The 15423-nt window shown below is 42.7% G+C and overlaps 1 protein-coding gene across 2 annotated transcripts in view; it reads right to left on the reverse strand.

The window, feature by feature from the left end:
• The window catches only part of LOC115078117 (SLAM family member 8-like), a 60064-nt gene extending 46509 nt beyond the window's left edge, over window positions 1-13555 (reverse strand). For both annotated transcript variants that reach the window (XM_029580774.1, XM_029580773.1), the window contains exon 1: window positions 13468-13555. In XM_029580774.1, the coding sequence (XP_029436634.1) occupies window positions 13468-13522 (55 nt within the window). In that variant the 5' untranslated portion in view covers window positions 13523-13555. The remainder of the gene's footprint in view (window positions 1-13467) is intronic.
• Between the last annotated feature and the right edge of the window lie 1868 nt (window positions 13556-15423).

Raw genomic sequence — 15423 nt, forward strand, 5'->3', positions numbered from 1 at the left:
GGGGGCGTGTCGGGGCCAGCGCGGCGTTCAAGGGCATGTCCGGGGGCGTGGTGGCGGTCCAGGGGCGGGGCCGAGTGCTCCGGCACAGCAGCCTGTGCCGGGGCAGGGAGCCAGTGACGTGCGCAATAAGGTAGGGGGGGATGGGTTAGATAGGGGAAGGGAGGGAAAGGTGGGGGGGGGGACAAAAAAAAAAGTTCCCTCAGAGGCCACTCCGATTTCAGAGCGGCCTCGGAGGGAACGGAGGCAGCCTGCGCGGCTCCGCGCGCGCAGGCTGCCGATTTTGTGCAGCCTTGCGTGCGCTGACCCCGGATTTTAAAAGATACGCGCGGCTACACGCATATCTTTTAAAATCTGGCATACTTTTGTTTGCGCCGGTTGCGCATACTTTTTAAAAATCTGCCCCTGAAGACACAGGGACCATCGAGGGACCAGAAACATGGAACGAAGGACATTGAGGAACATGAAGGCTTTGAAGAAGCGAAGACTGGAACAAGAAAATCTCCAGGAGTGAGAAGCTGGACCAGGAACTCCAGGAACACCCAACTACTTGCGAAGGCAACGAGGGACAAATTGAAGAGCCTTTTTATAGGGCAAGCAGGCTGACGTCATCAAATGAGGCTGCAGGCTTTTCCCATTATGGGCCGTTTTAATCTTGAGGAGAGGTGCACGTGCGCCTAAGCAGGAACCAGCATTGGGGCGGCATCCCGGCCACGCAGGAAGGTAGAGGCATCGGCGGCAGTCCTGGCCGCGGCAGAAGGTAGCAGCACAGTTCGGCGATGTTGGCAGTGCTCCAAGCCATGTCAGAGGCCTGGCAACCTCCCGGGGTGAATGAGCCACTCATGGGGCCGGCCCACGAGTGGATTCACAACAAATACCATCTTGGAAGCCCAGACCAGATATATTCCATGCATTAAAAAAAGTGGAAGGATGGCCAAATGACTGTCCACATGGTTAAGAGGTGAAGTGAGAGAGCTATTTTAGTCAAAAGAATGGAAAAGGGACCTGAATGAAGAAAACAGGAAATAGCATGAGCACTGGCAAGTTAGATGCAAAGTATTGATAAGGAAGGCAAAAACGGAATTTGAAAAGAAGCTTGCTGTGGAAGCAAAAACTCATAATAAAAACTTTTTCAAGTACATCTGAAGCAAAAAGACTGCAAGGGAGTTAGTTGGACCATTAGATGATCAGGGTAAAAGGAGCAATAGAGGACAAGCCATAGTGGAGAGATTAAATTTATTTTTTGCTTCAGTCTTTACTGAGGAAGATGGAAGGCAGATATCCATTCCAGATGTTGATACTTAAAGGTGATAATTCAAAGCAGCTGAAACAAATCTCAGTGAACCTGGAAATGTAAATGGGCAAATTGACAAACTAAAGAGTAGAAAATCACCTGGACCAGATGGTATACATCCCAGAGTGCTGAAAGAACAGAAAAATTAAACTGCACACTTACTGTTAGTAATCTGTAAACTATCATTAAAATCAGCTACAACCTCTGCTTTCTGGCAAAAGATTATTTCTTCTTTGAAACATGTGTTCAGGTGACACTATTTTATTTATTATTTTATTTTTGGTTTTTATATACCGGAAGTTCCTGTATACAATACATATCACTCCGGTTCACAATTAACAGAGATAACTATCGCCGGGAAGGCGGTTTACATGGAACATGGAACATGGAACATATCGAATAAAGTGAACGGATAATCTATAATAAAGTACAATCTAATTTGAAACAACTGAAATCAACTTAGAAAATAACTTGGAACATATAACTGAAGCAAGATGAACATTACATTATTGCTGCAAGACAAGGCTGGATGTTTGTTCTTCTTGCTTTTAGCTCTCTGGGAAAGCTTGATGGAAGAGCCAAGTCTTGAGTTTCGCCTTGAAAGTAATGTGGCATGGTTCAAGGCGGAGGTCCGGTGGTAGTGAGTTCCAGAGAGACGGGCCCGCTGTGGATAGAGCACGTTTCCTCAGGGTAGATTTTGCAGGTTGTGTGATCATTCTATTCTGGTATGCCCTTCTGGTTGGTTTGTTAGAAGAGTGTAGTTGAAGCTGGAAAGTTAAGTTGAGTGGGGAGATGTTATGAAGTGCCTTGTGAATCATCATGCAGGTCTTGAACTGAATCCTATATTTGATGGGAAGCCAGTGGAGATGTTGGAGGATCGGGGTGATATGGTCCCTTTTTTTGGCATTGGTAAGGATTCTTGCAGTGGCATTCAGTACCATCTGGAGTGGTTTGGTAGTGTATGCTGGAAGGCCCTGCAGGAGTGAATTACAGTAATCTAATTTAGTGATCTAATTTAGTAATCTAATTTAGTAATCTAATTTAGTGATTTACCAATGGTGGGAGACATTTTGCTTCTAGGAGATGAGGAACAGGTGATAACGCTATTTCTTCAACTGACTAAGGGGCAACGTGAGCTACAGCATGGGTTATTTTTCCCTATATGCATCACCTTGCACTTGTCCACGTTGTATTTCATCTGCCATATGGACACCGAATCTTCCAGTCTTGCAAGGTCGTCCTGTAAATTATCACAATCCACTTGTGATTTAACTAGTTACCCATTGAACACAGAATTCAATACAAAGCACTATGCACTATACATAAATTAATACACAATGAAAAAGCAGAATGGTTGAACACAGCACTACGGGTATATGTCCCACATAGAAACCTGAGATCAGCCAACAAAGCACTACTAACCATCCCTTCTGTCTGAACAGCAAGAATAACACAAGTTAGAGAACGGGCATTATCACTGGCAGGACCTATACTATGGAACACCCTGCCACTTGAGATAAGATTACAAAGAGATCTCAAAACATTTTAAAAAAGAGTTTAAAAACCTGGCTTTCTAAACAAGCCTATCACAAAGAGAATGGAGAATACAGAATAGAAAATAGAAGGGAGCAGGCGGTAGAACACCCGCGCACAACACTTAACTTGATATGTGCGCTTTTAATATTTTATCACACTGTTAACATAGAAGAAATATTCAATTTATAAACTAAACATGTAATCTAGAATGAAACCTGTATAAAAGGACATGATTTATCACTTTCACCAAATAATATTGATCACAAAATTATGTTACCGAATCTTTATGGCACCTATGTAGAATATATGTTCCAGTACATTAACCAACTTAATTTATGTGCCTTCCTGGAAAACGTTGTGATGGTATTTAACAACAATGGTATAAAAAAGATTTTAAATAAATACATTAATAAAATAAATAAATTTTGTGTCATCTGCAAATTTGATCACCTCACTCATCAAACCTTTTTTCTAGATCATTTATATATATATTAAAAAGAACCGGTTCAAGAACAGATCCCGGAGGCACTCCATTGTTTACCTTTTTCCACTGTGAAAACAGACTATTTAATCCTATTCTCTCTTTCCTTGTAACCAGTTTGCAATCCACAAAAGGATATTGCCCCCTATCCCATGACTTTTTAGTTTTCTTAGAAGCCTTCTGAAAATCCAAATACACCACATCTACCAGTTTACCTTTGTCTACATGTTTATTCACCCCTTCAAAAAAAAATGTAGCAGATTTGAGAAGTAAGACTTCCCTTGGGTAAATCTATGCTGGCTGTGTCCCAATAAGCCATGTCTATCTACCATATGATTTTATTCTTTATAACAGTTTCCACAATTTTTCAACACTAAAGTCAGGCTCACCGGTCTATAGTTTCTTGGATCACCTCTGGAGCCCTTTTTAACTATTGGGTTACACTGGCCACCTTCCAGTCTTCAGGTACAACGGATGATTTTAATGATAAGTTACAAATTAATTGTAATAGGTCTGAAATTTCATTTTTTAATTCTTTCAGAACCCCGGGGTGTATACCATCCTGTCCAGGTGATTTGCTACTCTTCAGTTTTTCAATCTGGCCTACCACATGTTCCAGGTTCACTGTGATTTGGTTCAGTTTTTTACCATCGATAGCAGGGCTGAATTAGCCATGCTGTCATGGGATCTGTCAATCAGGTCCGGGAGGCGGAGCTTGTCAAAGCAGAGATTAGAGCTTTGCTCTCTGCGGTTGCGCGTGTGTTCCCGCGCTGGAAAGTAACGGATTCTCCTTAGTCTGTTTTTTCCGCGAGCGGGATCGCACACGGAGCTGTTCTTCTCCTCAGCATTAAAGAATAGAAATGTCAAAATCGGGGTTTAAACCCTGTAATTGCGGTAAGGTAATGTCGGTCACAGATGGCCATGACCGATGTAACCGATGCCTGGGGCCAGATCACAATCGTGAGGATTGTGAGTATTGTTCAAAAATGTCTCCGAGAGCTCTGAAACAACGGGCCTATAGGCTTCAGGAACTTTTTGCCTCATCGGAGGCTCGGCCCTGCTTCTTTACAGGCTCCCTCAAAAAAGAGGGCATCGTCGTGGGATCCTCAATCCTCCAAACTTGGAGATAAGGACTTGATGAACCAGCAAGAGCAATTGGATTTAAAAAAATCCATAGACCCAGAATCGCCGGCACAGGCAACATCGGCACCAAACATCCAAGGGCCTAATACTTCTGCGCCTAAGATGCCTTATGTGCATAACATAAACACTTCTGCGCCTTAAGAGGTATTGGCGCACAAGAAGACTGTGCGCACGGCACCGAAGACACGGGCGCAGGATGCCAAAAGACCCTATGCGCGCGGCGCAGAAGTACTCTGCGTGCATGGCGCCGAAGAGTTCTGCGCACAAGACATCGAAGAGTTCTGCGCGCATGGCGCCGAAGATTTCTGCGCGCATGGCGCCGATGACATCTACACGCACGACGCAGGACATGTCTGTAAGCATGGCGCCGGAGACATCGGCGCCAATCACTCCTGTGCGCATAAAACAAAAAAGGTATGTGCAAAAGTGTGTGCACAACCCCGAATCGGCGCGCAAATCACCATATCATGGGTTAAAGCAACGACATGAACATTCCAGAAGATCTTATTCCACCTCTCCATTGCTAACCCCACCTCATTCAGGTACTTCCCTCTCTTCGAGAGTTACTTCGACAGAGTATACAATAAAACGTAGAAAACGATCATCGTCTTCATGTAGAAGTCACACAGACTCGTTTTCACACCATTATCATAAGCACTCATGGCACTCCCACCACAGAAAGTCCGAAAAAAGGAGTGCAACATGGGAAGTAAGCCCTTCGACTTCTAAAACATCTCATGTAGCTTCAAACACCTTCTCTCACAGAGAGGTAATACAAGCTGATTCCTCTAACGCTTCTACAGCTTCGGAGGATTCAATACATACAATCTGTGGAAAGAAACAGAAAGTCCATAAAGGGTCTAGTAAATTAACTCAAACCACTCCAATGCAATCAAAAGCGTGTGAGTCACAAGAACCAGATGGACGGACAATAATGCCCCCTCGTACAAAAGAGGCTTTTTATCAATTGTCACAGTCTTTGGCAGGATTTTATGAAACACTTCAGTCATCCTTCAAAATGACTAATCTTGCCTCTGGCAGTTCTCCGGAACATAAGACACAGACTGACAGAGAACCGTCGGTGGAGCCTCCTACATCTCCTATAGTCAACCGACCAACTTCACCAATTTATAAACAGGATACATCTTTTGATTCTCCTTCACTGCAAACATTCCCATCATCATCTATGGGATTCCCATTGGATCCACAGGAACAACCTCAGGAGCCGTTATCCCCTCCGGAAGACCTTACATACCCAAAATTTCTGGAAAAATTGGGTACAATACTGCATCTAGAGGTCCAGAAAGAGACAGACCCTAGATCAGAAACCCTTGGTCTCCTAAAGATTTTTGATACTCCAGGGGAACCAACATCTCTTTCACCACAAGAAATCCTGCACTCCGTCTTACAGAAATCCTGGGAAACACCTTACGCAATCTCAGCGGTCTCCAGGAAAACGGACATAAAATTCTGTATGAGGAAAACATCACCGTACTCTATACCACAATTACCTCATGCTTCAATTGTGGTAGAGTCGACGATGCAAAGATTCAAGAAAGCGAAGTCGCATTCCTCATACCCACCAGGGAAAGACAACAAATATTTAGACAAGTTTGGCAGGAAAATATACCATAACTCAATGTTGAATGCCCGAATTATGCATCATCAATTCTACATGGTACAATACCTATATGAGTGCATACAAGCTATAAAAGGTATGTTGTCTTCGACTGCAGATCAAATACCTCCGCCTCTTCATGACATGGAAGAGTGTTCTCGACACCTTTTGAGGTCGATCTATGAAGCATATGAAACACCTTCCAGAGCATCTGCAACAGCCATTGCAGCCCGAAGACTAGCATGGTTACGCTCAAGTTCGATACGTGAAGATTTACATGAGAAACTAACAAACCTCCCATGTACAGAAGATAACCTGTTTGGAGAACGATTCCAGGACACAGTAGGTAAACTGAAGGAGGAGACTCTAGCAGTACAATCATTAACAACACATCCTCACTATTCGACCACACGTCGATATATGGGATCTACTCGTCGGCAATCATATGCCAGGAGACCTTACAGATCTTACCAATCTTTTCGTACACAGGTATACCCTTCTTACCAGCGTCCTACTCCACAACAGAATACCTCAACCCAACGTAGAGGTAAACCACGTAACCAGAGACAGCAGGCACAACAGCCGGCTACTACAGTAAAATCGACCCCATCTTTTTAGTTACCCAGCCACCACCACAACATCAAGCACCACCCGGCAGGATTCATTCTTGCCTGGCAGCCTGGGAGAGAATAACATCCGATCAATGGCGGTTATCAACTCCAATTTGTCACAAAACCCATATTACCTCAGCTTTCCACTCTCAAAATTCAAAGCTTTCAACCACAATTGGGGGAGGAAATTGCTTTGCTTTGCAAACAACAAGCGATTCGACAACTTTCCCCGGAGACCCAATCAGAAGGATTTTATTCCCCATACTTTCTCATACCCAAGAAATCGGGTGGACTTTGTCACATCCTAGACCTAAGGGAATTGAACAAGTTTCTCACTAAAGAGAAATTCAAAATGGTATCATTGAAATCAATCCTTCCTCTGATTCAAACCAACAATTGGATGTGTTCCATCGACCTGAAGGATGCTTAAACATACATTCCAATCCATCCATCCTCATGGCGTTACCTATGCTTTCGCTACAGGCATCAACATTACCAGTACAAAGTTCTTCCCTTTGGACTATCGGCTGCACCCAGGGTTTTCACCAAATGCATGGTAGTGGTGGTGGCTCATCTCAGACAAAAGGGTATAACCATCTTTCCATATCTGGACGATTGGCTCATAATTGGCCCAACTCCAAATATCTTACTCGATCACCTCCATCGGGTGATACAATGCTTACAGGAGTTAGGATTAGTGATCAATTTTCAGAAATCACACCTATAACCCACACAACAGCTACAATTCATAGGAGCATGCCTGGACACCACTTGCAACAGGGCATACCCACCAAACGACAGAATATCACACTTCCGTCACCTTCTACAAGAATTGAATCTTACTCAGAAACCTTCAGCGAGACAAGTTCTAGTAGTCCTAGGCCACATGGCGGTGGCTATTTTCACGGTTCCCAACACCAGGCTGCACATGAGACGCCTGCAATGGGGCTTGAAACGTCAGTGGAAACAACACTTTCAACCACTGACACAGAAAGTATCATTGATCTCCGACATGAGGAAAGACATAACATGGTGGCTCCTAGACTCCACCCTGTCCAAGGGAGCATTATTCAGCGCCCCTCCCCACAACGCAGTCTTAACCACAGATGTGTCTCGCAAGGGCTGGGGGGCACACCTCGAGATTTACGAGACACAAGGGTTATGGACAATCTCGGAACAGAACCTGCAAATAAATTTATTAGAACTCAGAGCGATTCGGAAGGCCTTACAAGTGTTCCAAGACCATCTGAAAGGCCTCAGGGTCATGATCTACACGGACAATCAAGTAGCAATGTTTTACATCAACAAACAAGGAGGGTCCGGTTCATGGTCCCTTTGCAAGGAGACCCTGTAAATATTCGAACACGCTCACAAAAATTGCATACATCTACAAGCAGCTTACCTACCAGGTGTGTCAAATACAAGAGCGGACAGATAAAGCCGCATCTTTCATCCTCATGAATGGGCACTCAATACAGAAATAGCCCCAGACACATTCACGCACTGGGGGACACCTTCAATAGATCTCTTTGCAACAGAGATCAATGCTCAAGTGCCCAAATTCTGCTCGATAAGACCAAGCCAATTCAGGATCGCTCAAGATGCCTTCCTCATTCCATGGACGACAGGCCTCCTATACGCCTTTCCTTCCATACCACTCATAACAAGGACAATTCAAAAGTGCATAGCAGACAAAGCTCAACTGATACTCATTGACCCAGCCTGGCCGAGGCAACCGTGGTACAGTTTCCTTCTCCGACTATCCATCATGGATCCAATTCGATTACCAAATCGACAAGATCTTCTCTGCCAAGATCACGGGATGCTTCCACACCCGCTCACTCATCTCTCCACTTGACGGCGTGGAGATTGAGAGGCTCCTTTTAACAGAACAGGGAGTTTCCACTTCGGCACAATTCATTTTGTTAGAATCTAGGAAACAACCAGGAAAAATTATAGCTATAAATGGAAACGCTATTCTACCTGGTGCAATTCCAAAGGGGTACCACCATTGGACTGCTCACTTGAATTGCTCATTGATTATTTGCATACACTATATGCAGCTGGTCTAGCAACATCTTCCATCAGAGTTCATCTCAGCGCCATAGGTGCCTATCATAGACCAGTTAACAATATTCCTATATCCAATCACCCCTTACTATCTCGTTTCATCAAGGGGTTCACTCATCTTCGTCCTCCGATCGCTAAGCCTCCGATTCCATGGAACCTCAATATAGTTCTGGAACAGCTTATGCTTTTCCCGTTTGAACCCATGGACTCGGCACATATTAAATATCTCACATGGAAAGTGGTATTCCTCGTTGCAGTAACATCGGCACGAAGAGTTAGTGAATTACAGGCCTTGGTCCATTATTCACCATATCTACAGTTTCATCATCAAAAAGTGGTTCTCCGAATTCACCCATCCTTCCTACCAAAAGTGGTTTCTCAATTCCATCTCAATCAGACCATGGAATTACCCACCTTTTTCCCTAAACCTCATGCAAATGATAGAGAAAAACTACTGCACACACTAGATTGTAAAAGAGCCTTAGCATACTACAAAGAAAGGACAAACTCGGATTCCCGTGTTTTCTCAACTTTTTGTCTCCTTTGATCCAAAGGCACCTGGATTACCAGTAGCTAAACGCACCATCTCCAGCTGGATAGCACAGTGCATCAAATTCTGTTACGATAAACAGAAACGACGACTAGGTTCGGAGCCTAAAGCTCACCAAGTCAGGGCAGTAGCAGCCTCATTGGCACACCTGAAGAATGTGCAACCCATAGACATTTGCAAGGCAGCTACATGGTCATCGCTTCATACCTTCACATCTCACTACTGCCTTGATCAACAGGCAGCCCACTAATGCGAAGATAGGGCAAGCAATCCTGCAATCTCTATCCTCCTGTCCAAGGTGACCGCCACACTGTTCAGGATCAAGTACAAACATATATATATCACAAATAACGTGATCGGGAGCTTGGGACTCCCGTGACAGCATGGCTAATTCAGCCCTGCTATCGACGGGAAAAAAGCAAGTTTGCTTACCGTAAACGGTGTTTCCGTAGATAGCAGGATGAATTAGCCATGCTGACCCACCCTCCTCCCTGGCAGTCACCTAGTCTTCGACTACACTACAGCTTAATCACAGACTGAGGAGAATCCGTTATTTTCCAGCGCGGGAACACACGCGCAGCCACAGAGAGCAAAGCTCTGATCTCTGCTTTGACAAGCTCCGCCTCCCAGACCTGATTGACAGATCCCATGACAGCATGGCTAATTCATCCTGCTATCTACGGAAACATCGTTTACGGTAAGCAAACTTGCTTATCTGAATCTTCACCCTTGAAAACCATCTCCGGAACAGGTATCTCCCCAACATCCTCATCCGAACACACCGAAGCAAAGAATGTATTTATTTTTTCTTCGATGGCTTTATCATCCTTAAGTGCCCCTTTAACACCTCAATCATCTAACGGTCCAACCAACTCCCTCGCAGGCTTCCTGCTTCTGATATATTTTTAAAAGTTTTTATTATGAGTTTTTCAAATTCTCTCTTAGTCTGTCTTATCAGGAAAGACTAAAGAGGTTAGGACTTTTCAGCTTGGAGGAGAGATGGCTAAGGGAAGATATGATAGAGGTTTATAAAATAATGACTGGAGTGGATCAGGTAAACACGAATTGGTTGTTTAGTCTTTCAAAAAGTATAAAAACTAAGGAACACACAATGAAGTTACACAATATTTATTTATTAAAAAATCAATAGCCCACCTATCTACAATACTAGAAGTATATTCAAAACAAATAGGAGAAACAATGCATAATTAAGCTCTGGAACTCATTGCCAGAAGATGTAGTAAAAGCTGTTAATGTACCTATAGGAAAAATCATGAAACCATTATTAAGGTGGACTTGGGGAAATCCACTGCTTAGTCCAGGGATAAGCAGTTTGGAATCCATTTACCCCTTGGGATCATGTCAGGTACTTGTGACCTGGATTGGCCACTGTTGAAAACAAGATACCGGGCTTGATGGACCCTCAGTCTGATGCAGTATGGAAAATCTCATGTTTTATGTACTAAAGGCTTTGGTAAATAGTGCATTACCATGCAGCAACATGTATTAAAATCATTTGGCATAAAAAACTAACTACAACTCCAAAAGTGTACAGTTCCTGTTAACAGTGGAATTAACACAGTTTTGTGTTACCATGAACCATGCTAAATTTAAATGATCCGATTAGCATAATTTTGTATATTAAGCAGCTTATTTAAATCTGTGTTAAAAGAAAAAAAATTAAATGGTAGTAAAGAACATTATTTATATTGAAACATAGATTGCCTATCTGAAATTCTAGGAGGTTTACACGAATACATTCATAAGAACATGCCATATTGGGTCAGACCAAGGGTCTGGCAAGTACCCAAAAACTAAGTCTATTCTGTGCTACTGTTGCTAGTAATAGCAGTGGCTATTTTCTAAGTCAACTTAATTAATAGCAGGTAATGGACTTCTCCTCCAAGAACTTATCCAATCCTTTTTTAAACACAGCTATCCTAACTGCACTAACCACATCCTCTGGCAACAAATTCCAGAGTTTAACTGTGCGTTGAGTAAAAAAGAACTTTCTCCGATTAGTTTTAAATGTGCCCCATGCTAACTTCATGGAGTGCCCCCCCCCTAGTCTTTCTACTATCCGAAAGAGTAAATAACCGATTCACATCTACCCGTTCTAGACCTGTCATGATTTTAAACACCTCTATCATATCCCCCCTCAGTCGTCTCTTCTCCAAGCTGAAAAGTCCTAACCTCTTTAGTCTTTCCTCATAGGGGAGTTGTTCCATTCCCCTTATCATTTTGGTAGCCCTTCTTTGTACCTTCTCCATCGCAATTATATCTTTTTTGAGATACTGCGACCAGAACTGTACACAGTATTCAAGGTGCGGTCTCACCATGGAGCGATACAGAGGCATTATGACATTTTCCGTTTTATTCACCATTCCCTTTCTAATAATTCCCAACATTCTGTTTGCTTTTTTGACTGCTGCAGCACACTGAACCGACGATTTCAATGTGTTATCCACTATGACACCTAGATCTCTTTCTTGGGTTGTAGCACCTAATATGGAACCCAACATTGTGTAATTATAGCATGGGTTATTTTTCCCTATATGCATCACCTTGCACTTATCCACATTAAATTTCATCTGCCATTTGGATGCCCAATTTTCCAGTCTCAGAAGGTCTTCCTGCAATTTATCACAATCTGCTTGTCATTTAACTACTCTGAACAATTTTGTATCATCTGCAAATTTGATTATCTCACTTGTCGTATTTCTTTCCAGATCATTTATAAATATATTGAAAAGTACAGATCCCAATACAGATCCCTGAGGCACTCCACTGAGAAAATTGTTCATTTAATCCTACTCTCTGTTTCCTGTCTTTTAGCCAGTTTGTAATCCACGAAAGGACATCGCCACCTATCCCATGACTTTTGACTTTTCCTAGAAGCCTCTCATGAGGAACTTTGTCAAACGCCTTCTGAAAATCCAAATATACAACCTCTACCGGTTTACCTTTATCTACATGTTTATTAACTCCTTCAAAAAAGTGAAGCAGATAAAACAAAAACACAAATCTTATAGATAAAAGTAACTTATTTAAACACAATAAAAACAAAATAAGAACAAAACTAAAACAAAAAATAAAACCAATCAAACACAACTAGGCTGCAAATCTCTACTAAGACAGTGTAAGAAAAGTCCCAGTAAAGAATTATTTAGCAATCTGCAGTTCAGACTATGGAGGACATTCTTATGTGCTCTTCTCCTATAATAAGTCAAATAGAAATGATTTTAGCAGTTTCCTGAATTTCAGTAATGAGCTCTCTTCGTTTAATTCTAGATGGATCCTGAACATAGAATTAATTGAGCCTAACCTTGTTGAAAGAAGGAACATTACGGAGGCACTTTGTTCTAAGAAAAAAGGCAATGGCAGCTCAGCTCCCTATGCTGGAAACCAGACCCAAGGCATGAGGGGAGCCCTTTTCCACCTCAACCTCACTCTAAAGAGCAACATTAAAGGGACAATAAAGGTAACAAAGTAAAGAGAGTCTATAGAATACCAGGTTAAATGGATTTGAATACTGTGATCGAGGCTGGAGTAGCTCTTGGATGAATGTGGCAGCTTTGCACAAGTACAGGACCCTTCCTTACAATCTACATTCATCTTTATCCTGATATCCCATTCTCTTTAGTTTTATTTATTTATTTTATTTAAGGTTTTTATATACCGGCATTCATGATAAAATCACATCATGCTGGTTTACATTAAAACAGTGGTGCATAGAAAGAAAAAACAAACTGGAACTGTAGTGCGGAAGAAAGCAGTTACAAAAAACAGGGGTGCTTAAACTGGGAGAGGAAGGAAAAAGAAAAGGTTAATAGCATTTTAAATATTTACAACCAACAGTTAAATGAGCTGGTTGTGTTATAGAACTTGAAGTTGAAGGGACCCTTTGACAGCCTGCATCCTAAGAAAGTTCAACACCCTCTGGTAAGTGAAATTGTAGATGCAGTAAAAAAAAAAAATGTTCTCCCAGCTAGAAAGACGGGGAGACAATATTGCAAACCATCCCTATTGCCTAAAATAGCTGCTCAGCCTCGCCCAAGGCGTTTTGCACAGCTGGACAGAGAGAGGGGAATCGCCCCGCCTCGTCGCTGCACACGGGATATTTTGGGGGGTAGATTTGAGGTGCCCGGGCGCTTTGGGCTTACTCACCGGAGAGCAGGAGAAGGACAGCCCCGGGGAGCCACAGGAGGTCCGCCAGCCCCATCCTCACTGCAGCTGCAAACAGAGCCACGAACAGGCTGCGCCCTCCCTCCCTCCCCCCCCCTTCCTGCTGACAGCAAAACCCAGACCAAGCCGCTCCCAAGGACCCGAAATGGAGCAACAGCAGCACTGGCATGGCAATACAGAATCGCTTAAAACCCATCAGGGTGAAATATAAAGGCTAAAATAAAGAAAATGCAATATACAATATTTATTTATAACCTGCCCTTCACTAGTTCGGAGCAGTCTATGGGGCTACATCCACAGTTTTTGGTGCATAAAACTTGGTTTGTGTGCATTGCTGTGCAGAACATGATTTATACACAAAAAAGTTGTGCATACAAAGCACGAACCGTGCCCCTAACTCAGGTTATCCTTCTAGCTCATGTTTTGTGTACACAAACATCTTGTTTTCTGCACTAACAAATGTTTATAAAACATAGTGTGCATAGTTTTAGTTATACAAAACACAATTTAATAAAAATATGATGGCAGCACCTAATTTAGCTTTCCAATTCCCAACACGTCCCTCGGAGATCCCCTGTGTTTACCCCATGCTTTCTTTAATTCAGACTTTGCCTTTGTCAGCACTCGGGGGGCTGTTCCATACAACCACCACCCTTTCTGGAATCATGTTTCTGTTTGCATTAAAACTGTGCGCTGAAATTCAGCAGTTTTTTAACCCATGCACTGAAAAATAATGTAACTCGCAATACAGTAAGCTAATGATATGCAAATACATTGGGAGTTAAAAAAGCGTGCTAACCTGAAAATGTGAATATTAAAAAAAAGCGCACACAAAAAGATGACTTATGCACACAGGTGCCACTGCCGGAAGGGTGCCCGCTGCAGTGCAGGAGCTGGCAGTTCTTCAGCGCCCTTCCCTCTCCCCTGCTAGTAGACCTTTAATTTCGTAAACACAAAGACAGAGAGAGTGTGTGTGTGTGGGGGGGGGGGGGGGAAATAGAGGAGAAAGATGCTGGAAATTGGAGGGAAGATAGGGGAAGAGACAGGAAGAAGAAGATGCTGAGAGGAGAAAAGAGATTTGGAGGGGAAGAGAGAGGGAAAGATGCTGGAAGGAGAGAGAGAGAGAGGGAAAGATGCTGGGAGAGAGAAAAAGGAGATGCTGGGTGGGGTTGGTGAATAAGCAACTCAATGTTCCTAGCTTATTTCTAGCTTCTACTTTTTTTTTTGTTTTTTTTTAAATATACAAACTTATTAGCTGCCTTACAGACTATTAAAAATAAACACACTGCTTACTAGCTGCCTTACTGACTATTTAAAAATACAAACAGTCTAACTGCACAAGTACTGGCACTAGATCTGTACTGTTGTTTGCATATGGGGCAGATAATTTTCACAAAGGCTATTACCCAGGGATAAGGCCTCCAAAATTAACCCCTTACTTTATCCAGTTTCCAGACTGGTAAAGATCTCAGCAAAGTCAATCAACATCAGGGAGGATGTCTCAAGGTGCTGACTAAAATTGCTGAGTGGAAGTTCTCTAGACTAAACTGGAGGGAGGAGTTCAGGAACTCCATTTAGCTAGTCAGGATCATGCTTGGCTCCTGATTCTGCACACAAATAAAGACATTTACTTGAGTTTATTTATTTGAGTGTTTTATATACTGTCATTCCATGTGAGAATCGCTAGTTCACAACCATGTACAAGTTTGACACTTACAAACAAAAGATGAGTTACAGAGGTAGGCATACAAACAGGAGATAAACAAGGTAAATATTCTTATTCTAAGGGTGCATTTCAGAGACAGACACCTAAAATGTGATTGTAACCATTATAGGGGAGGGTTGAGAGAATGGGGGTATGGTTTTGGGCATATTTTTGGTTATCAGAGTAAGGGGGAATTGGTTATCAGCGTAAACTCAGGGCCATTAGGCAAACCA

This window comes from Rhinatrema bivittatum, chromosome 16 (assembly GCF_901001135.1).
Source record: "Rhinatrema bivittatum chromosome 16, aRhiBiv1.1, whole genome shotgun sequence".
Lineage (NCBI taxonomy): Eukaryota > Metazoa > Chordata > Amphibia > Gymnophiona > Rhinatrematidae > Rhinatrema > Rhinatrema bivittatum.